General features: G+C 38.0%; 3 protein-coding genes and 2 non-coding genes across 5 annotated transcripts; all 5 read right to left on the bottom strand.

The window, feature by feature from the left end:
- Window positions 1–85: 85 nt before the first annotated feature.
- On the bottom strand, window positions 86–157 carry trnag-ucc (transfer RNA glycine (anticodon UCC)). The gene has a single exon. It is a non-coding gene; the product is annotated as a tRNA-Gly (tRNA).
- Window positions 158–666: 509 nt separating this feature from the next.
- Window positions 667–2,180, bottom strand: LOC146328616 (olfactory receptor 52K1-like). The gene has a single exon (XM_084716422.1). The coding sequence runs from the start codon at window positions 2,172–2,174 to the stop codon at window positions 1,227–1,229; it is 948 nt and encodes a 315-aa protein (XP_084572548.1). The 5' UTR covers window positions 2,175–2,180; the 3' UTR covers window positions 667–1,226.
- A 9,195-nt stretch (window positions 2,181–11,375) lies between these two features.
- Window positions 11,376–11,447, bottom strand: trnag-ucc (transfer RNA glycine (anticodon UCC)). Its single transcript has one exon. It is a non-coding gene; the product is annotated as a tRNA-Gly (tRNA).
- A 3,621-nt stretch (window positions 11,448–15,068) lies between these two features.
- On the bottom strand, window positions 15,069–16,700 carry or60a1 (odorant receptor, family 60, subfamily A, member 1). The gene has a single exon (XM_084716423.1). The coding sequence runs from the start codon at window positions 16,627–16,629 to the stop codon at window positions 15,697–15,699; it is 933 nt and encodes a 310-aa protein (XP_084572549.1). The 5' UTR covers window positions 16,630–16,700; the 3' UTR covers window positions 15,069–15,696.
- A 2,632-nt stretch (window positions 16,701–19,332) lies between these two features.
- Window positions 19,333–20,262, bottom strand: LOC146328619 (olfactory receptor 4E2-like). The gene has a single exon (XM_084716424.1). The coding sequence runs from the start codon at window positions 20,260–20,262 to the stop codon at window positions 19,333–19,335; it is 930 nt and encodes a 309-aa protein (XP_084572550.1).
- Window positions 20,263–23,414: the final 3,152 nt, after the last annotated feature.

Raw genomic sequence — 23,414 nt, forward strand, 5'->3', positions numbered from 1 at the left:
TCGCTTTCTTTACCTGTGACAAAAAAGTTTAATAAAGTAGAAGAGAAGTTCCTCACCAGGTAACAAATACAAGAGACAAAAAGTTTGCGTTGGCCGGGAATCGAACCCGGGTCAACTGCTTGGAAGGCAGCTATGCTAACCACTATACCACCAACGCATACAGTACAAAGTTCACACTCACCTGGACAAATCGGATCTGTGGTCAGTCACAGGATGATTATTTTGAATGAGTATAGATAGTTTTTACGTTTCACTGTAATATCTGTGTTTCTAGAAAACATTTCACGGTGGAAATTAGATTTTCCTCCACTGATGTTTACATTTCTGCTCACACTCACTATTCACAGGTTTATTCATTTTCTAAAGACACAAATAACGTTTTAAGACGTTTATATTGAATTAATAAATTTTCCCATTTTTCTAAAACATCCTTGGTGGGTTGATAAAACTCTTTTCATCCAAAGAACCCTGTTCCTGGTGACTAATTTCCCTGCTGATTAAACACAAAGTTTAATTTAGACTAGTCGACTAGTCCAACACGAAGAAAACACTCAGAAAGCTGTTAAAATTAGTTCAAATTTAGTAGAATTTATTACTTTATAATGTTAAACACTGTCCTAAACAAATACGTTGTGTATTAAGAGCCATTTTAAGCTATTAAGGAAAGGAAAACTGCTCAAACTTCATCAAACATGGATTGCTGACATTAACCAAACATCTAAAAACAAGAACAAACAGCCCACGGGACACCAGACAAACATCTGTGTTTGTTGTTTGTTGGAGAATATTTGATCGGTTTGCTATGGCCTGAAGCTGTGAGTCAGGGATGAACAGCAGATAACTGAGTCTCTTCTCAGCCTGCTTCTTGTTGTCTTCATTCTCATCAATCTTCACCAACACCAGAAACTTGGAGAAAACACAAGCAAATTGAGTTCTTGTTGTCTCTGAAGTCGTCATCAGGCCTGGTTCTATGAGGGTGCAAAAGTGCGCATTGCACCCTCAGTTTAATATTTTGCAAGCTCTGTGTCTCTGTCTATTTTGGTCCATGCATACACAGCAGGACAAGATGCAGACAAATTCAGATGCATCCCCAGTCCTAAATGAAGTTAACTGAGTTAATTATTGTTACTGACTGTGTCCTCCCCTGGCCCTGAAACCAGTTCCTCTGCATTATGTTTGTTTAGGAACACTAACAACCTGTTGTGTCACTGATGTTTAATAGTTTCTTAATAATAATTCCCAGTCTGGACAAAGTGACAGGTCGTCAGTGTCTTCAGGATTTGCTGTCGGATCTCAGTGGTTCTGATGCCGTAGATGATCGGGTTGAAACAGCTCGGGAACAACAGGTACATGGTGCTGAAGAAAACCCGAACAGCCGCAGGAAGATTATTTCTGATCCGATAAGACAGGAAAGCAACGAGTGCGATGGTCAGGCTGACGGTGATGACCACGATGTGGGTGACGCAGGTATGGAGTGCTTTGACCCCTGACCTGCCAGACCTCAGCACAGAGCTGAAAATCACCACATAAGAGGCAGCAATAAAGATGAAGTCAGCCACAGGGATAAGGAAGGCGGTTAGCAACCCTACCAGGTTGTTGATGGCTGTACTTCCACAGGCGAGCTGCACTAAGGCCATGTGCTCACAGAAACAGTGATTCATCATGTTTCCAACACAGAACGACAACTTTCCCGCCAAACTCACCATTAGTGTGTTCAGGAAGAAGTTTCTGAACAGAACTGGAACCACAAACTTGATGAATCTTGGTAAAGCCATGCATTCATGGTAGTACAGTGGCGTGCAGATGGCAAAGTAGCGGTCCAGTGCCATCCATACCAGCAAGGTGGACTGAAAAGCTCCCATAAAGTGGATGAAGTGCATCTGAACCAGGCAGCCAATCAGAGAGATTCCCCTCCAGTCAAACAGGAAGCTCAGCAGCATGTTGGGGACGAAGAACAGCGGGAGGCTAATGTCCACGCACGACATGCCAGCGATGAGGATGTACATCGGCGAGTGGAGACTTTTCTGAGAAATGATGACATACAGCATCAGAGAGTTGGCCGACAGTGACACAACAAACATGATGAAGAAAGGGATGAAGAGGACGGGCCTCAGCGCTCCGAGTTCATGGAAGCCATTGAGGATGAAGTGTTGGTGTGAGGAGACGTTCTCCATCCTCCCCTCCTCATAAAACCTCCTTGTTCAGGGTTTTAGTATGTTTAGCCTGAAAATGGAGACAAAAGAAAAAGTTGTTTAATTTGAACACAAGTGCGATTAATGTTTCTGTAAAGTATTTTAAAACTGGACAACAGACAACTGTCACAAAGCTCTTATACTCTCTAATGGTTAAGGTTAAAGATTGTGGTTAAGATCATAGTTATGACAAACCATATTACAGTCCCCTCAAAACTTTACATCTGAAGTCTGTGAGCTGCGTCAGATTATATTATGTTAAATATTCCATCTCGTTTGGGAAGGCCTCTTGTGGCAGTGCTCACAGTCTCCTGTGGTTCTTCATAAAGACTGGACTATACTCCCAAAGTCACATGTACATAGACAGTTGTGGACATCACAGAAGCATAGTAGTTCTGTTAATACTACTTTCTGGAGTCGGCTTGAAGAATGTGTCCAAAACGTGTGCAGTGGATCAGTGTCTACAGACTCAATATAGTGACCACATGGACAGGTCAGTGGACAAGTGTGTGGGGTCATAACAAATTGGGCGTACGTGCATGTGTGCACAGAGCCTCTGATGATGAAATTTGCGTCCCTAGCAGACCCTTGGACACCTGCAGACATACATGTGGATGCAGATGTGCAGATGAGAAAAAGGGCTTAAGAATAACCTTCAGCAACCTGGAAACCAGAAGAATCTTCAAATCTTCAAACAGATTCCCAAACTGGATCTTATTCGATCAAGGATGGATCAAGGTTCTGTCTCTGCAGTGCCTTTTTCTGGCTGCAAATGTTTTCAGAAACAAATGTTATTGCAACATTTTAGCCTGAATTTGATAAAAGTTTATGTCCAGGCTGCCATTTTTCTCCTGCTCAAAACCACTTTCATGTGTCCCTCATTGTGATGACACCACTTGGACTAATTTGCATTTGTGAATTAGTCTGCTGATACCAGGTTGGAGTCCTTTTTACAACAACAAGGGCGCACCACTCTGTTGACTTTGTATATTTACACTAAACCAAGCAGAGAAGAAGTGATTCTGCTCGTCTGATCTTTCTAAACACATACAGAGCGGATAACCTCATGGATTTATGACTTAAAGCTTTTTACGTTCCTGATAAACGGTCCGTCACTTCCTCTGCAGCTTTTAAGTTAACAGGATCTCTTGTGTGATGATCTGTGTGGAGGAGTTCTTCTCTGTCTGTCTGCTCAGTGCATACAGCTCTGTGTCAGCGCTGTAAAAACTGTTTGCTCTTCTCTCGGCTTAAATCAGCTGACAAATATGTGAAATAAGTTCATAATTTAAGCACCAGTCACAAACCGCAGTGAATGTGCAACTCAGCAGCATCGTGAGATGCTGCTGAGTTGTTTGCCAGCTTACAGTTTGCCAGCTTACAGTTTTACACAGACCTCGGTCCGGCTCTGTTATGACTCTGTTCCTTTGGTGGATCAGAGACAGAACTAAACGGACCTCTTCATTCTGCCTGTGTAACTCTTATACAAATGGCGAGGCATCATAAAAGCACAATATTTCCACCTTAAAGAGGCTGTGTAAAAGGGACTTAGGTCCTCAGGACATAAAATCACCTGATTGGGCGCTAAGTGCATCAATCTCTCACAGGTGACCCACAGTTTTCATCAAATGTGATACCAAACCAATAACCTGTCAGAGTAGGTGTGGCAAACTTAGTTTCAGCCTGGGCCTTGTCAGCATTATCGTTGCATTCAAAAGTCGGGTTGAAAATGTAAGACAAAATAATTATCAGAATTGTCTCTGCATTCGATTATTGGTTCAGTGATAACTACACTTTTTCACACCATTTTCCCAGGAGTCTACTGTTTTTCATCGTCTTCTCCCTAGTTCCTCCTAGAAACATAATTCTTCTGTTTTTCTCTTGATTTATGAGAAATTTCAGCCTTTTTCCTTCATTCATCATCAGAGCTTGTTTCTGACGATGTACCGAGACTCTAAAAGTCGACTGTTTCCACCCACAGAAAAATGCGGCTACATCCAACCATACTTCCTGAAAAGAAGTATTCCTGTCACTTGGGGAAAGTTTTAAAGGAAACTGGTATGCATTTTGTAAAATCTGCCACATAAATTTTCTAGAGGCAGGGCAAAAAATAAATAAATGAGAAAAAAAAATTATGAATATTAGTTTGTGCCAGAGATTTAGTGATGAATTATTGTATATTCTTTCTTGAGAATTAAAAGTAAAATTAAAAGTATTTAACATAAAAATGCTGTCACAGTGTACTTATTATTTTCATTCTTTAAAAGTCCCTACAATGCAGGAAAAAAAGTCTGTCAACCCACTGAGGTTGGTAAACAGGGTGATAACTTATAATATATTATTTTATAAAATAATTATGGACTGGCTCTGAGTTTGTCACGTGAGTTAGAAGGTTACTCACATAACTGAAATTCTTCAAGTATCTACTAAACATGTTCAAAACTGTAGAAACAGGTGATGAAAGACAGTTCAACATGTAACTTCTCATCTCAGGTAACAAAAACAAAGAGCAAGTCAGTCACTGAGCTGCAGGAAGCTGAAACAGTAAATAACATCATTAAAATCAGGTTTTCTGGGCCCGAGACAGAATTATTCATCTACTTTAAAAACCCTCGGTACAGTAGTTGATGTATAAAGTTTTATTTGATAAAATGTGTCAGGGATGCAGATTATAAACTGGACTCTTGCCAGACCTTTGAGTGTGTAGCTGGTCTGCAGCTCCCTCTGGTGGTCTTTTCTGACAACGTCCACAAAAGTCCTGACTATTGAGATAACAGAGACGGGATGGTTTAGTTCTTGGCCTGTTATTGAGATTCATCTGTGTGTTTATTGCACATTTTTTCAATATGACATAATAATAAAACAACAATTTAAGTGTTGCTAGAAGGCAGTAGGGTTAATTGCGATTATTTTGACTGATATTACAATTGTGATTAGATTTGCAGTATTAGAGGTAATGATAATTCTTGCATTATGCATCTTGCATTCAGGCTAAAATGTTATTGCAACATTTTAGCCTGAATTTGATAAAAGTTTGATTTGCAGTATTAGAGGTAATGATAATTCTTGCATTATTATCCTCATTTTGATTGAAAAACATGTTAAAATGACTCTAGTGTGATTTTTATGATTTTTTTTTTGCAGGAATCTGATTCAAATGAAGATGATTTTTAATTCTGCAGAGTCTGATTTGTAGAACAAGACATCTCCCATTAATGTGATTGAATTTAAAGTTTTTTGACACATGTTGCCTTACAAATATTGCACCTCCTGCAATTTGAAAATTGCAAAAAGCCATATTGCCATTTCGATAACATTTTGAATAATTGTGCAGCCCTAGAACGCAGACAGGTGGCTACAACAGAACTATAAAACTATTTTCCTTTTCTGTCCTCTACCTTGAAAATAAAAAGAAAGGAAAATAACATAAAATAAGGTTTTATTTAACCAAGGAATACAATTCATGAATATAATTTTAATTCTTAGTGTATTTAAAACCAGCCTAAATTCTGCCTACCAGCCCAAACCCATTTTAATCTGCACAGTGCAACTTAAAACAGCCCAATCTGGCAACCCTGCAGGAGACACACAGCCTGGAGTCATCATGTTTTGCAGAACCACATCATATTTTAGTCACTTTTAAGAGCCAGATGTTGCTTTCAAATAGAGCTGCAACAATTAATCAACTATTAAATTAATCACCAATATTTTGATAATCAATTAATCATTTTGAGTCATTTTTTAAATGTTCAGATTCTCTGATTTCAGCTTCTTAAATGTGAATATTTTCTGGTTTCTTTGTTCCTCTCTGACAGTAAACTTAATGTCTTGGACTTTGGGAAACAATTTTCACTGTTTTATGGACCAAAGAACTAATTGATTAATGGCTGATAGATTAATTGACAATAAAAATAATCTTTACGGGAAAGACCTGGAAACGTCCGGACATGTTTGGACCTATTTTTCAACTGACAGGACTGTGACAGGATTCATTAGTTGCAGCCCAATACTTAAACTCACTGCAACATAATTTGTGGAGGCCTTCAGCTCGTTGAACCCACACAGAACAAAACACAGCAGCCTGCAGAACCTCAAACCACAACAGAACCAGAGTTCAGGTTCTACGACTGACAGACAGAACAAGACAACATAAAGAATTAAAAGTGACAAGTCAGGCCTGCAGAACAGAAATCAGCACATTTTACTTGCTGTCGGTGTTTCAGAGTTCATCAGTAACCATGTCCCGTCTGCAGCTGCTGACTCTCCTCCATCCCTCCATGTCCCTGCTGAGCGCTGACTCAGCACTTTAATATCCTCCGTCTGACGCTGCCATTGGCTGAAAGTCCAACACCTAAAAATCCCAGAGAGCTGCAGGAAGGTTTGTAAAACTTTTGTTTGTAACTGTTGCTTTTCTCATAGAGATGATCCCCAGGTTCATTACCTGACTGATTATGTCAAACTTAACTCCAGACAAGAATTTATCATTGATCATTTCTGTTCCAGTGTTTTAAAAAATATATATTATGGTTAACGTTGGAGAAAGATGATGGTTTAGAGCAGGGGTCTGCAACCTTTATGATTCAAAAGAGCCAATTTATGGCCAAAAAAAAGGGAAAAAATATCTGTCTGTAACTGCAACTGTTAAGTTCTCTTTTCCTTTTTCTTATGGACATTAAGAAGATGAGCCAGTGTCAAAATTTAGAGGAAAAGGCACTGAGCTAGACCTAGGTTATGATGCACAGTGTAGTTGACGAAGTATGAAAACTTTTTCAAAAATTTGGTGTATAGGCTACATATTTTTACAGTTGGCAAATCTAAGAATCATTTTACACTGTCAAAAACAGCTGAGACAGGGGCTGCTCTCATAGCTCAGTTGGTAGAGCGTTCATCCCATGTATTGAGGCTGTTGGTCCTCTGCAGCGGTCGCTGGTTTGATTTACCACCTGTGGCCCATGTGCTGCATGTCATTCCCCCTGTATCTACCCACTTTCCTGTCATATCTTTAGCTGTCCCTATCCAATTAAAGGTAAAAGCCCAAAAAATAATCTTAAAAAAAAAAAAAAAAAAAAAAAAAAAAAAAAAAATTAGCCGAGACAATTCAATATTTCAAGGCGATGTACTGTAATAGATTTTTGAGTTCTGAGCCCAACTTAAGCTCGTATGGCTTGAAAAAAACTTTGCTGATTTTTTTTTTGATGACCTGTTAATTAAGATAATTTAGTTTTCTTGTTGATAAACTTGAATCTTTGAATTGTGGAAACTCAAAATAAATAAATAAAAATTTGTCACAGTGAGCTGTGAACCTGATTTGTTGTTATTTTTGTGCCTGAAAATTAAATGATTTTAATTGAAAATATTAATATTTTAACCATCATCCACTTAGACTTGAATGAATGTATTCTATATTTTTTAATACAAATTTTCAGGGTTTCTGAAACTCAAAGATTTAAACTGATCTAAATAAGAAAAGTAAATTATTTCAACAAAAGATTAGTAGTTGATGTCCATTGCCTTTAAACCTAAGTTAAATTTTTCACAGACCTATGATAAATGAAAATGCCAAAATGTGCAGTAAATGTGGAGTAGAGTAATAGATATTTAAACAAAGCACAAATACTTAAAATAAATTTTACTTAAGTACTTGAGTAAATGTACTTAGTTACACGACTTTGTTGACCGTTGTGTCGTCAAGCTTCGTGTATTTCCTGGTAACACCGCTCTCTCCCAGGACCCCTGAACTACTCATCGGCTCCGTGTATTTGCTGGAGAAATGAGCGCGTCGTTTGAGAGATGGACGGAGTTTGACACCGAGCACCTGCTGATGTTTGTACCATTTTCACCCGTCAGGTGAGTCAACTGAGGTTCAACTTAACGGACACGGAGCCAGAAACAAACTTTAACAAACCTCCGGCGATTTTCTGTCTGTTTGTTCAAACTGTGAACAAGCTAACTCATAGCTAACTCAAAGTTAGGAGTAACCGTTAGCTTTGCTTCTACTATGAAGCATGTTCAAGGCACCCAGGGTGTCTCTGGGTTCACTAAACATAACAACAACCATCAGGCTCAGCGGTCACATGGTGGTGGTTATCAAGAGAGGTTTCAGTATTGACCAATGGACAAAAAGAAAACTGTATTTATATATAACTATAATGTTAGACAAATCTGTGTTTCTCAGGATGGAGAGATGAGATGAAGCACATGTGTAAAGCTTTCCTCCTCTCTGACAGTAAAATGAGTTGTGGACAAAACAAGACATTTGAGGACGTCATCTTGGACTTTCATCAACATTTTTCAACATTTATGGATCAAACAACAAATTGATTAACGGAGAAAATGATCAACATATTGATTGATGATGAAAATAACTGTTACAGAAACAGCTTGAAAAATAGGTTCAAACATGTGTAAACACATTTACGTCCCTGTCCTCCACGTGTTTGGACAGATTTTTCAACTGACAAGATTGTGACAGGATCAATTAACAATAAAAAAAAAAAACAATGCTTCATGGGAAATTATACTAATTAGGGTCATCTGCTGAGGCCTTTATATCAGCAACACATGTGAACCTCACAAGTTTAGAGTCATACAGCGCCCCGCAGTGGTTGAAGGACGCCATGAACACTGAAGGGGCTTCCAGATGATGAAAACTGTGACTGGATGTGAAACAAACACAGAAGCATCGACTGACACAGAACATTTCACCACAAAACTGAAGCTCAGTTTCAACCTCATTAAACCTTACACATAATACTACTGTCACTTATAATAATAATAATTACTAATAATGATAATAATAATAACACATTTAAATTATTTAATTAAAAAGAAAAGTAGAAAGTCTTAATGTTTATGAAGCTGGAACCATCAAACGTTTTTTACATGAAAAATGCAGATTATTAAAATAGTGCCACATGAAATAAGCACATGACCTGCGCAAATTAATGGAGCAAGTAAAGAAAAATATGAAAACATAATTCAAATAGTTAGTAGGATTATTGTCATATCTTATAAATTAAAGAAGCACAAGGCTGTGAGGGAACTTTGGTATTTTTTTCAACCTGGACCCTGTTTTCCCATGTTTTTATGTCTGACTAATGACCAGAACAGTTTTTGAAATTGCTGCAGTATTGATGGAGAACACTGCAGCCGTCAGCTATGAACCATGAACCGTCAAAGTACATCCACTAACAGTGCTTGTTTTTACCACTGACAGGCTCAGATTGTTATTTTTGTTAAAGAGAAAGATATAGAAACAGATGTGTTGTTGCCCTCGCCAAACTAACCAGACTCCATCAAAACTGTAATTTTTACACTGTTATCTTCATTCAAACCCAACAGAAGCAAAATAAAACTCGCCAAAATTGTCTTGGTTTGTCTTTCTACTGTTCCAACAATCATCAACTCTGGTTTGGTTGTCATGACCTCTTAGCTCATGACATTAGGACTTAATCCTGAAGTTACCTCATTAACCACAAACCCTGTTTCATAGTCCAGGTCTCTGAGGTTTGGTTGGTTCTGATTTTAAATCTGTTGATGTTTTTAACAGGACAGTTTGCTGTACATCCAGGCCATGAAGTCACCAACTGTAAGTCTGTGTGCACGTCTCTATGAACAAGGTGTTTATCACCTCCACAACACAACACTCATCTCTGACACCATCAGGCCAAATGTTTAATCCCCACAGTGACGGTGAGTTTACTGACTTTCATTCACTTTGAGGCCACACATAGACTTCATATAGACCTGCAGTACAGACGTTTACACAGAAGTATAAATTAAGATTCAACTTACTTTTCATTTGTAAGTTTGTGACTCTGCCTGTGTGAGAAGAAGAATCTGTTTCCTCATGAAAGTTTGTTAGAGACCTGTGCCACCCTCTAGAGGCAGAGAGTCGTAACTACAGTAACAGCAAAGAGGAGAGTTTTCATCCTGGCTGGCAAACAGAGAGGTTTATTATTTTACCTCAAAAATCACTGTCAAAACCCTCAAACAACAGAAAAAACGGCAGATTCTGCACTCAGCCTGTTCACAGAATCAATACAACATGTTCATTCATTTTTCTGCTGCATTTTAACTAGAAAGTAAACTTAATTTTTATTATTTACAAAGCTTAAAGGGATTTAATTTATCTCTGATTTTCTTGGTGTCTGACAGTCCAATATTAATTTTCAAATCCAGAAAATAAATAGTTTTACATTTTTAAAGTTTTAAATATGTAATTCAAAGGTAACTTGTCTAGTAGATCACATAGCTCAGTCAACAGCTACTGGTTACAGAGTGCAGTCTCTGCAGTTTGATTTTTTAAGTTAAAATTTAAGAAACTTTTCACAGAAACAACATTGTTCTGGTTTCATAATGTTAATAACATGTCAGAAAGTCAGGTTATAACTCTGTTTTCAGCAAACATGCAGTTACTGCACTGTGCCTCTGTAGTGGAGAGCAAAGATAAATAAGATAAGGTCAAACCTATATATGGCTGGACTGTGTGAAGTACAAAATGCTCGAGGGCTTTTAATTTTGAATGGTTACATAACGTGGTGGACTGTCTGTGTTTCGCTGTAAGGCTTGTTTATGTTTTTGATTGATGCACAAAGTGACATCATCACACTGCTTGCGTTGGCCGCTACCTCCTGAGGGCGTAATTCAGGACTTTTCACACCTGTTCATTTTGTAAGAACAACAGCCAATGGGGAAACACCAATTCTGGAATGACCAATAAGAAAACGTCATCACTAGCCCAGTCAGTCAGTCCGTCCAGCCAGAACCTTTGATTGTAATTCATGTGTGCAGCTGAGCTGACCTGGTTTTACATCGACCCACCAGGTGGCGCTGTTAAATTTGCTGCTGAGTCAGCACCTCAGGTAAAGATACACTTCAGTGTCTGAGGACAGCGTGCACACAGCTTCAGAAAGGATGGTGTGCTGGCGGTAACAGTGATTGCGCTGATTGAATATTGATCTAAAGACGCCACTCCAGACTTCATTACAACTGTTTAAGGGTTCACAGGTAAGAAAACATGCAGTACAAATACTGTATACTTTGTTTATGCTTCATGCTCCTACTAATCATAGCCAAGTTATAGCTCTTAATGGTAGAATGAAAATATGTAATCATTAGCATAGATAGATAGACAGAAATGTAGACACTTTATTCATCCTCCTGGAGAAATTAGGGAAAATAACCTGCGTTGGCCGGGAATCGAACCCGGGTCAACTGCTTGGAAGGCAGCTATGCTAACCACTATACCACCAACGCTTACATTTTTGTCCTTTAGTGTTTGTGTTCCCGTTCTTTCAGAGAGTGAGTAGTTGGAGCCGCTGCCTCCAGTATAAACACAGTATATCAACTGCAGGCAGAGAGAGAACAGCAGCTGCTTTTGTTAGTACACACAGCTGTTTGCAGCTTTATTTGTAAAGTTGATGGTAGCGAAGGAAAACATGCACAAGCTAATTTTACTGAGAGGTCTCTGAATTATACATAAACGTATCACGTGGCTCAAACCAAAGTTTCTGGAGCACCATCAGCTTCAAAGATTGATCATCAGCTCTGGACTAATAAACTTTTTCTTTTTTATAATATTAGCCAAAACAACTTTCTATAGCCTCAACCTTAAAGCTGCACAAGTTGAGCAGTTTTCTCTGTCAGTGTGCATTGTCCTACAATGGACATATCATTTCTCCTTACATTTTCTATGGGATAAAATCATTCCACTACATCAGGGATTTTTCTGACGCTGTGGGCCTCCCCTCAGACATACATACTTGCTTAGTTCACAATAGCCTAGTATTCCTGTTTGGTGTAACTTCAGATAGCAAATACATAAAAAAAGGTTTGTCTGGAGCCGTTTATGTGTTTCTCACTCTGGAAAAAACTGACAAAAATCTCCTAGGATTAGGAAATTTCGAGTATCATCTGTGATGACTTCCTTTGGAGGTTTTCCAGGCAGAACTTGCTCAGAACCCAGAACTCAGTGGAGGGATTACATATCCCATTTGGTGTGGGAGCGCCTTGGTGCTGGGAAGAGGTATGTCTGGAATAGCCTGCTCATCCTCCTGCCATCGCAGCCTGGCCCTTGATAGTGGAAGAAAATGGATGGATGGACACAGCTTCTCTGAACTATCTCTTTTACCAAATCACACACATTTAAACTGTTTTATTTCATCTCTTTTAGATAACTGATGTATTATTTTTTTCATTTCCATGAATTTAGCCTCTCTTGAATAAGTTTGGAGTCTCCTTGTGGAGGCCCACCTCCCACTGTGAAAACCTCTGCACATCAAGTTGTCCTGTCTGCTTGGAGAAGATGTCTGCGACGGGTACAGGCAGCAGTTGGCCTGGACCTCATCTAAGTCTGAAGGCCTGAATGTACTTTGAACACCACCAACATGTTGTAGTTCTAAGATGGAGGCAGCTGCCTGGTAAAGCTCCAAGGTAAAGTTATCTCCCCTGCCTGAGTTGGATGCAGCCTTATTTGTTTCCACACTCAGCAGTTACGGAAAAACAAGATCATGCATGCGGAGTTGTGTTTGTGTCACCAGATGAATGTTTGCTTTTTACAGGATTTATTCTGACGATGTTGCAATCACAGCACTTAAGTGCCTTAATTGTACCTTAGAAAAGAAATAACATTATTAACTATGTAGCTGTAGTTAGCTACTGAACCAAGCTAGTTATGTTAAATTGATGATGTTGTCATTACATTACAATATTTTCATAACTATTCCTGTCCGATGCTTTAGTGAACTTCCTCTCAGTAATGGCGAAAAGGTCATTTTCCCTCCGCAGGTCATTTTCACAAATGTATTATTGTTGTATTGTTTGAGTGTGTTGTATGATGGACAGAGCGGGCAGTGGGGACGTGTGATTTCGTCATGTTTATTGTGTCATTTCTCAGTAATGAGCCCCGGCGGAGCTTCTCTCTTCATCGGTTCTGTCAACAACATCTATTTCTATCTCTTAACACACCACAAGGACAGACTGTCTATGTGGACACTTGGACACTCTGGAGGCTTTAACAAACTTCACTAACAGGCCAATTAGCACACTCTGTACCACAACACAGGGAATCATGGAGGACACTTCTGTTGCCACGGTTACTGAACAGAGCAGCTTGAGGCCTTTGCATTTGGTGATGATGCTCCTTTGTAGGCCTGTTTCTCACCCATCATCCTACATTGAAGTCAGATTGGATTACGTCCCACTGATCTCTGACCACACGTTACAAGCTTTTTGCTATAGTCCGCTGTTCAGACAGTCTCTGGTTTCAGTCTAGTCCTGGTTTTCACATAGGTTTGAAGTACACTTGGGCTGTTAACAGAGCCAAGTTTAGAAACTTTTAAATGGCAGACTGGTCTGGGCCATTGTCATCAAAGACAAAGCTGGCAAGGTTGGTAGCCCCGATGTCTATAGGCAAATTATTCCACCAGCCAGTGTGGCATCTAAAGTTCTGGAAGGGACTGTATCAGATTGTTAATATGAATGTATCGTTACCACAGACCATGTTGTCTGAGAATTTGTGACAGGTATCCTCTTTACCTCATGTCAATGGCAGTCAGCTCTTCAACAAGACTGATATATAATTATTTTCTTCCCTGGTAGCATAAACTGATTACTTGGCTATGTATTTTATTGTCACACTTTTCCTTCACTTCCTTCACTGATTAATAAAACGAAAACATTATATTAGTCACATTTCAAACAAGTTTTGTTGGAGCTTGGTGGTCTTGTTAAGACAGATTTATTAGTGAGTTGGTCCTCACGTGTCTCAGTCCCTTTCTGAAGTAACTGCATTTCATGATATTGCACAAACTATGTACCACGGCAATAATCTAAAATGAATAAGTAAAGTGAATTTTAATGTAGCCTCAACCTAATTCCATCTACACATAATAAACTGAGGTGCACTCATTGCAACGTCACTCATTTAAGGGATCTCTGTCTGTAGACAGACTGAGGCCTCCAGTTTAAAGGAGGAATTGTACTGAAGTGGAAGACTAGAAGTGTGTTCGGTGGACTTTGGTTTTCAGAGTTTTATCAATTGGCTTCAGGGGAGCAGATTTACTAATTTACCTGCTTTATTTACTCTCACACCATTTTCCTGTTTCAGTCCTTATCAACATTTTCAATTGTTAAATTCAGTGTTTCCAGTTAGTCTTTAAAATTAATAGAACAATTAGATTAGATCAAAAATGATTTTGTAATAAAAACATGTACTTTCTGTCTAATTCCTAAAACCATCTTGTGGCCCTTCAGATTTATTTTATGTTGGGATTCACAAGATTAACTGACAAATATTAAAACATTTTTTTTTTTTTTTTTTAAATTTCAATTTGTTTTTTTAGCTGAAATAAATCAGCAACTATTCTGATTGGAGTCATTTTTGAAATGTCTCAGATTTTTTTCTCTATTTGTTCGACAAAACATTATAAATTTTATAGGTGAAACAATCCATTAATCAAAAAAGAATTTATTAATCAATAATGTAAATGAGTGGATTTCAAAATGTTTTGTGCCCAAGAGCAAAATCTCAAGGTACACTTCTATTCAAATCTGTGCAAAATAGCCTCTATAACAAATTATCATTCATCACTCTGTAAACATTTAGTTTTATTTACTAATTCCAAATAAACATTACTCAGAAAATATTTCACAAAAAAATCAATTCAATAATTCATGTAAAACTTTGTAAAATTTCATCTAAGTACCAACACACCAGACAGGCCATACATGAAGTCTTCTAACAAATTAACAGACACTCTACTTATCCCCACTAATCTAGCATGGAGGGTGAAAAATGAGATTTGCAGTGAAGGGATTTTGAAAGGTTTATTCGGGAATAGAATTTGTCTCTGTAACTTTTTGTATGGTTGTAAATTACAATAGTAATGTATGGCTATCACTAAAAATCCCAAAGCACACCTGCACTTGTCTCACAGCGCACCAGTGTGCTTCGGCACACCATGTTGGAACCATGATGTAAATAATATGTATTGCAGTCCTTTTGTTAAACACAGATCTTAACCGTTGTAATATATAATCAGAGTACAATGTGACATCCGAGGCCAATGAAACAAACCTCAGACCTTTCTAAAATGTTTTATTAAGTAAACTCAAAGTTCCACTGAACACAGAAGGAAAAAATAATTTCTGTATTTTTTTAAGGTTTGTGTTTAGCCCTCTTTTTCTAAGCTTCTTTATCCTATTGTCTCAACCCCCCTCCTGACCTGTGCCATTAACTGTGGTTGTAAGGATAACGACAATAATTTCAAACAACTATGACACAATTACTGAAAAAAGAGTAGTAGAGCAGTATTATTATGTATTTAAGTATCAAATATTGTGCGTTGTAAAATAACAAGGAAGATGGTGCAAAACCTAAAAAAAACTTTCACCCTAATAATTTTCTCCCCTAATAATTTATATTTTATTGGCAGTGAGCCAACAAAACAGAGCGACAAACTACATGAACATTCTGACATCCTTTACGAACTATCTGTATCTTAAGTCACAAGTGTATAATTTTCGCTTTCATTATTTTGTTTATACTTTGCTGAATCTCTTGCATTTTAATACCATAAATTATGGGATGCAGCAGAGGAGGGAGGACAAAGAAATTAATAGATGTGAACACACTCATTGCTTCTGGAACTTCATGACTCAAACGATTATAAATGAAACCAAAAAAAGAAGCCATTGAGAAATTAATAAAAGTCAATAAGTGAGGGGTGCATGTCCGCAGCGCTTTCCTGCGAGACTCCTTTGAGGTTTTCAGGATCACTGTAAAAATATGAATATATGACAAAATGACTAAAAAACAAGGGAAACCAATCATACAGATGGCACAGCACATTCCGTACATACTGATCACAATTGTCTTTTTACAAGAAAGGTTTGCAATTGTCAAATTGTCACACACAAGTTTATCAACTGTGTGTCTGCACAGTTTGAGTCTGGATGTCAAATAAACCTGGACAGCTGAGGAGGAGCTCAGGATGAAATAAACCTCCACCAGCATTAGTTTGACTTTTGCTGGTGTCATGATGGAGTGATACAGCAGAGGTTTGCAGATAGAAACATACCTGTCATAGGCCATTAGTGCTAAGATACAAAATATACAGCCACCGTACACGTTAGTGAAAAACGCTTGTGTTAAACATCCTTCAAGAGAGGTCTCCTGCCTGTTCACTATGAGGTGTTTGATAATGTGTGGACACACAGATGAACTGCCTATCACTCCACTCAGAGAAAGATTGACCAACAGAATGTACATTGGCCTGTGAAGACGAGACTCGACACAAATAACCAGAACGAGGAAAAGGTTAATACACACCCCTGAAATGTAAAGGACAAAGACACAAATGACAAGTGCAAAATTATACAAACCAAGAGTGCTGTAGATTGAAAATGTGATGGGGATCGTAGACGCAGAGCTGTTCATAGTGAGACATTAAATAAGCACATTAATAAGAAAGCAATCATCCCAAACAATGCAGAAAACCTTCATTCACCTTTTCCCAACCTGCTCTGATTCTTAAAGTTCAGGACAGAAAAGTAGATGTTTTTTTAGATATCATAACTGAGCTGCTATTAGTATCCCAGCCTGCACTGTGTTTGATATCAGCCCGAAGCTTATTCTTGGTTGTCGTCCTCCTGCTCCTCCTCTGGGTGAGCCTGCTTAAAGATATCTTTTATATATCTTTACAAAGCTGGCGTCCACCTCTGGCTTTTTCCTCTGGGTCTCTGATGTCTGATGCAGTGGGATGTGTCTTCTGCAATCTTCTGCTAAAGACTCACTGGATCTCACTCCTGAAAATTTTAGGATTCATCATCCATTATCCGTAACTGTTTATCCTTGAGGTGTCGCAGGGACGCTGTAGTCTGTCCTAAGAGGTGGGGTATATCCTGGACAAGTTGCCAGTTCATCTCAGGGCTGACACATAGAGACAGACAACCAATCACATTCACATTCACACACGCAATTTAGAGTCACCAGTTAACCTAATTAACCTGCATGTCTGTGGAATGTGGGAGAAAAGCAGAGTACTCTGAGAGAGCCCACTCAAACACGGGGAGAACATAAAAAATACTGAAAATTTTAGGAGCATCACTAAAACTACTTGTAACCCCTGAGACAAGATAATCATTGTCTGGTTCTGAAATTATGTGTGCCAGAGTTTGCTGCCGGAAAGCCTGAGTTTCATTTTGTGCATGTGCTTATTAACTTATGTTTATGTGCAACATGTTTATCTTTTCTGAGCTGCAGATTATAAACGTTGCCATTTGTGTTCATCACAATTAATAAATACTGTAGTTGTAATTCACCGTCATGTTGTGTCATGTTGTGTCACTGAAAGATACACAGCCCAGCTACCATTATTGTAGCAACACAGACAGACTAGAGGCAGCATAATTGATTACTTCTATTTAGGGGTGGTGAAAAAAAACCGTAAAGTTGACTATATACGTACGTACTATAAGCTAGTAAAGCTATAATAAGTTTTGCCAAGTTAAAGCAAATAATTCTGAAGTTACAACTACACTACACAGGAAGTGCTTTGAGTTGTTACTCAGTAATAGAGATGCAATGGATCGCAGTTGACTCGTGTCCTGTACGGATCGCCCTCTACGGTTCAGCATGCATGTGATCCGCGGACCACATGTGAGCATCATAGTTTTACTGTCACTGTTACTTTTGTATAAGTTATAATACCCGAAATCTCAATGCAGAGTTGTTCCGTCTTTGCATGGTTTCTGGTCTTCAGTCTTCCAATCACTCTCAGCGATACCTGGCAAAACACTACAGCCTGATCCTTTAACAGCTATCTTCGGTATAGTTATGGATGAGTTGAAGTTGTCCCTCTTCCATAGAAATGTAATCGCTTATGCGTCATTACATGCCCGCTGTCTGATGTTGCTGAACTGGAAGGGGAAGAACCCTCCTGCCTACATTCACTGGATTAGAGAGGTGATGTTGGGATTGGATTTAGAAAAAAATAGGTATACAGTACGTGGGTTGGAGGATAAATATGACAAAACCTGGTCACAGTTCATAACTCATATCAGGAGCCTGCCTTTTGTGTGAGTGTTGGTGTTATGACCGTAACGGTCAAGGCAGATTAGTTTGGGTATTTTTTGTGGGTCTATGTCTGTTTTTGTATTTGCATATATTTGTGGGTTTTTGTTTTTTGGGTGTGTGTGTGTGTGTGGGTGTCTGTCTGTTGCCTGTTTGATATAGGTGAAAAATAAGTAAAATAAATAAATAAACCAGACTTTTACATAAATGGAGTATACTAGCAGCTTAAGCCTCAGGTCTCAGGTCATTCCATGGCCTTGTTTTCACAAAAACAGATTTATACACATATTCACACATTTACAATGTATAGAAAGTAGGCATGTTGTGTGATTCCACTGGCTGCCCATGGGATTAACCTTCACTAGGTGTGCAATCTGGAAGCACAACGTGTATGTGTAAGTGGCAGATAAAGTCATTTGAATATAAACAACAGAAAAAAAATAGACAGGGCTGTGGCAGTGCAGGAGCAAGGTTGTGATCCATACTTCACAGCCAAGAGCTATGGTTTTACTACTGCAATTAAAAATCCTCACAAACTAAAGAGATTATTGTGTAATTTTAAGAAATTTGTTAGTATTAGACAAGGGGAAAAAAAGACTTAAATGCATTATTGTGTATACTGCAGGAGTCACAGTAGGTACTTTAATCTTACATTTAAAAAAAAAAAAAAATCACTTGTTTTGGACTCATGAATATAGATTATAAATGAAATTCTGAGTGTTTGATCAGGGTTAGCTGCTAGACATTCTTCTCCATAACAATAATGAAACCTGTGTGGGAGTCTCATCTGTGTATAAGACTGTGTCGAACATCACCATATTTTCCAGAGTAAACAAAATAACTTTTAGAGATTGGTTAATCTTTAAGAAAAAAGAAAACAGCTAAAATGTCAAAACAAAAGAAATGTGCATAGTGCATACACAGTGCTAAATAATGAATACAATCAAAAAAGTGAAAAGGTGTAGGCTGAAGTATAGCCTATAGGCCTACCCATCTCACATATCAAAACTATCAAAACTCAAAACATGAATTTATTTGTTAGATGACAGTTAATATACAGAAATTATTCTAGATTCTTTTACCAAAAGCAAGACTTTTGCATATGATGCGGATTTTGGACATATTCAGGCCGTACATTACAGGGTTGAAGAGCGGTTGACATGTAAGCCAGTATAATGATAAAACAATGCGCAACATAATGGGCAGACTGCTCATATTAAACCTGCTTTGCACAATTTCAAAGAAACAGCCAAAAGAAAAGTTGAGCAGAGAAGCGAGGTGAGGTGTACAGGTACTGACAGCTTTTTGTCTGGTCTGTTTGGAACCAGAAAAACAGACTTTGAGAATCCTCATATACGTGTAAATAATTAAAATTATAAGACCAAAGATTACCGTAAACATGTAAGTAAGTCCATAAATGTTATTGACTGTTGTGTCAGAGCATGCAAGTTTAACAATAGAGTAGTTGTCACAGTACACTTTTTGAATCGTGTTCCCACACAGCTGTAAAGGAGCACTTAAAGACATCATGGCAACAGTTGCAAGTACACTGTACAACCACACAAAAGTAGTAAGGATTGCAACCTTGCTGGATGTCATATGTGTGTTATATTGTAGTGGATAGCAGATAGCAAGATATCTGTCATAAGACATGACACCTAAGGTGAAAAATTCTACACTTCCATAGAAATGCACACTGTAAATCTGCAGAAAGCAAAAGGGAACAGAAACAGTGTGAACCTCAGAGAGAATCTGAAGCAGAAGGAAAGGAAACAACCCTGTGCTACCACACAGTTCATTTACAAACAGGCTGCAGAGAAAAATGTACATTGGTTCATGTAAGCTTCTGGTCAGACAGATAACCACAATGAGCAAAACATTAGCACAAACAATCAGAATATACAGTAACATGACAATTATAAAAAATAAATATTTCAATACCCCAGTGTCCATGTAGGCAACAAATGCAAAATGTGAAATCTTCGTAGAGTTTATCATGGTTTAATTATGTGACATTTAGTTATGGATTTGTAAAGGCAGTAATAGTTTGCACTTTGAATATAAATGAAGTCAAGTATTAGTCACATATAAATAGAATCCATGGCATAAACAGTAAATGTTATACCCAGTTAACCCATAAAAGGCACAGTTTATGGCATTTTGTCAATCCTAACATTTACATCCTGCTGTAGTCAGGTTGACTCCCCCCTAACTGAGCTGAAAGTCTGCGTACTGCTTCTTTTAACCTTTTGAAGTCAGTTTATTCCCACAGCAGCAGTGTGACCTCACCACGGAAATTGCTGATTGTCAGTGATTCCTGATTTCGGCTAAAGTAGCAAACTTTCATTTGTCTATAAATGATAGATCTAGACAGATAAATATTTTTCTTAAAATTATGTCAAAATAACTGATATTATTTAATGTCCCTAGCCAGAATGATTTGAGGCTTTGTTCATGGCCATGGTAATAGATGGCTAAATTAATAATATAGTTTTCTTGCTGCTGGTGTTTTCTCAGTCAGTCTCAGCAACGCCCTGTCTACTTTGTTTATAAGTCTATGTTTCTACCCTGCTGCCTCTGTCATCTCTCAGACCATCACCTCTCTGACAGAGAGAGAAAATAGTTTCAGCAAGATCTGGATGCATACCAACAAAACATTGGCAGTACGAGTGGTGGCACTAAGGTGGGCAGTGGGTCAGAGAAGAGGAGGAGGAGGAGGAGAAGAAGAAGGCACTGTTGCTTGATGCACTGCTGTGCTGTAGTCAGCATGTGTGTATGTTTGAGAGAGAACCAGAGGCTGAAGAGAAAGTGGACAATTGCACTTAAGTGCACTGTAGAAAATCTGATGTGCGACCAAAGCCTTAGTGCCCTAGTGATACCATAAATTAGTATGTATCTCTGAGATACTGAACCATAAACCATATAATCAGAACAATAGACTGTATAATCAGACCAAACTTCAACATTTCTCTTTCAAAGCTAAAGAGACATAAAGATAATTGTGAAAATAGCTGATTCTGAAGTGAACTGATAAGTAATTGTTTACTTTGCCAGCAACAAGTAAGGTTAGCGTTTAAACAATTTAGCCACTAACCTGACAAGGTATTTGATGCAGCCCTTGAACGCCCATGGTTTTTCTTTTTGGCCCATGTGCTGTCAAAGTTGAATAGCCCTGCTTTATATGTTCTGTAGTAAACAATAGGTTTTGGGATTAAGTGCCACAAACAAGGTCAGGAAGTCAGAAAGTATAAAGAGACAGATTAAGGCTAATGGCATGTTCACACTACCAGCAACTGTCAGCATCAGGCAACAAGTCATTTTCCATGGAGATTGGCAACATGAAGTTCGGTTTGTTTAGGCATGAGGAGCTACAAATCAAGGTTGAACTTGTCTCATTGCTTTTCAGTGCTTCAATGACGCAGTAATGCTTTAGCCAATCAAATGCTTTTTTGTTTCACACTTCCTCTCCCCAGTTTTCTGGTTATATTTAACTCTATCCTTTTTTTTTATTGCACCATCAACAAATAAATGCAGCTTGACTGTCCATGTTCGCTGACTGTACACACACAAGTGCTCACTGAGATATCCTGACCCTGGACTTGTGTGAGGCCTGGATGGAAGGCAGATTGGCATGAGGGCTTTTTTTTTTTTTTTTTGTCTTTTTTCGGTCAGTCTTGACTGCTAACTCAATGACTCAAAGGCAACATTATACTTCCTGTGCACATCCTGCAAAACCCCCAAATTAACTGACTTAGAAGAGGTGGGGCCCACAGCGTCAGACTTTGAAAACCTGTCTGCCTCAAGAGGTAGAGCAGATTATTCATTTATTCACTAACTGGAATATCTGCAATTCAATTTCTGGCTCCTCGAAATTGGGCAAGATACAGAATCCATGTTGCCCCTGATGGCTGTCCTATCCTTGTGTAATTGTATGTGTGTATGGGTGACTGTGACATAGTTGTGAAGTGCTTTGAGTGGCTGATGGAGTAGAAAAGAGCAACATAAAATGCAATCCATTTATCATTTACATATTTCAATCAATCAAGATTAATAAAAAATGAAAATAATTGTTAGTTACAGCCCTAAATTGATTAATTGTGAAAATACTAGGTAGATAGTCTGAAAACATGTATGACGCTTCAGTGGTTTGAAAAAGTAATTAGGAGAGACACAGAGGAAAGGATCATAACACACACATATTATTTACAAAACAGACTTTTGACATTAATCTTTTATCCACCTTAAAGTTTATTTTTATTCATAATGAGCAGTGCACCATTACAGAGCTGCTGGTGTGACTGCATGTCTGGCTGGGTGCTTTGCTTTGCATTGCAGTGTTATATGTAAATCAACTGATAATATCTTGTTTACCTCATTTACATGTGTAGGATGTGTACCCCCTTTCTGACAAAATGTTAATTTTAACAAATTTGGCATTTACTAGAGAACTGTTGTAGTTGATTATTATATAACAATATACAGGACTTTAATTTGTCTTTTCACTCGGTTATTACCAGTCATTTGAGATATGAATTGGACTCTGTATGATTACAATTTTTCAAGATAAGTGCTGAAATAATAACTGAGGTTTGGTACCAGTTTCAAAGCAATACTTCTTTGAGGTTTACTAACATGTTTTACAAAAATAGATTATGGCTTTTGATAGTTTTGATACTTAGTACAACAGACACATTTTGTACAATACTGAAAATTTATTAAGCTTCGATAACCAGCACTTACCATGGAACTGATTATTATATCACATATGGTGTATCTTGGTCGGTCATGTTAGAATTCAAGTTTCTAGTAAGTGTTTCAAATTGTTTCAGATTTAAGCATATTGAGTACTTCTGTGGTTTCTAAGGGAGTCAATTTGGAGAGTTAATCAAATTACACTTTGAATGTCGAAATTCATGCTTAAAATTTACACAGCAGTACTTGTGACAAAATAATCAAAACTCAAACAAGCTTGTGGAACTTTCAGTCTTGATCTTCTTTGCACAAATAGAATATGTTTTACCACGTGTTAATGCTCTTAGGTATTCACTATTAGAATCATCAAATGAATAATGATGATATAGTGATTTTTAAAACATGCTTAATAGTATACCAGACTAAACAATAAAAATGCTAAGATTATGAGACTGCCA

This window comes from Lutjanus erythropterus, chromosome 4 (genome assembly GCF_056507025.1).
Source record: "Lutjanus erythropterus isolate fLutEry1 chromosome 4, fLutEry1.hap2, whole genome shotgun sequence".
Taxonomy (NCBI): Eukaryota; Metazoa; Chordata; class Actinopteri; order Lutjaniformes; family Lutjanidae; genus Lutjanus; species Lutjanus erythropterus.

Bases quoted from the DNA above. Each gene is read 5' to 3' on its own strand.
- LOC146328616 (XM_084716422.1), bottom strand. From the start codon at position 2,174: ATGGAGAACGTCTCCTCACACCAACACTTCATCCTCAATGGCTTCCAT.
- or60a1 (XM_084716423.1), bottom strand. From the start codon at position 16,629: ATGAACAGCTCTGCGTCTACGATCCCCATCACATTTTCAATCTACAGC.
- LOC146328619 (XM_084716424.1), bottom strand. From the start codon at position 20,262: ATGATAAACTCTACGAAGATTTCACATTTTGCATTTGTTGCCTACATG.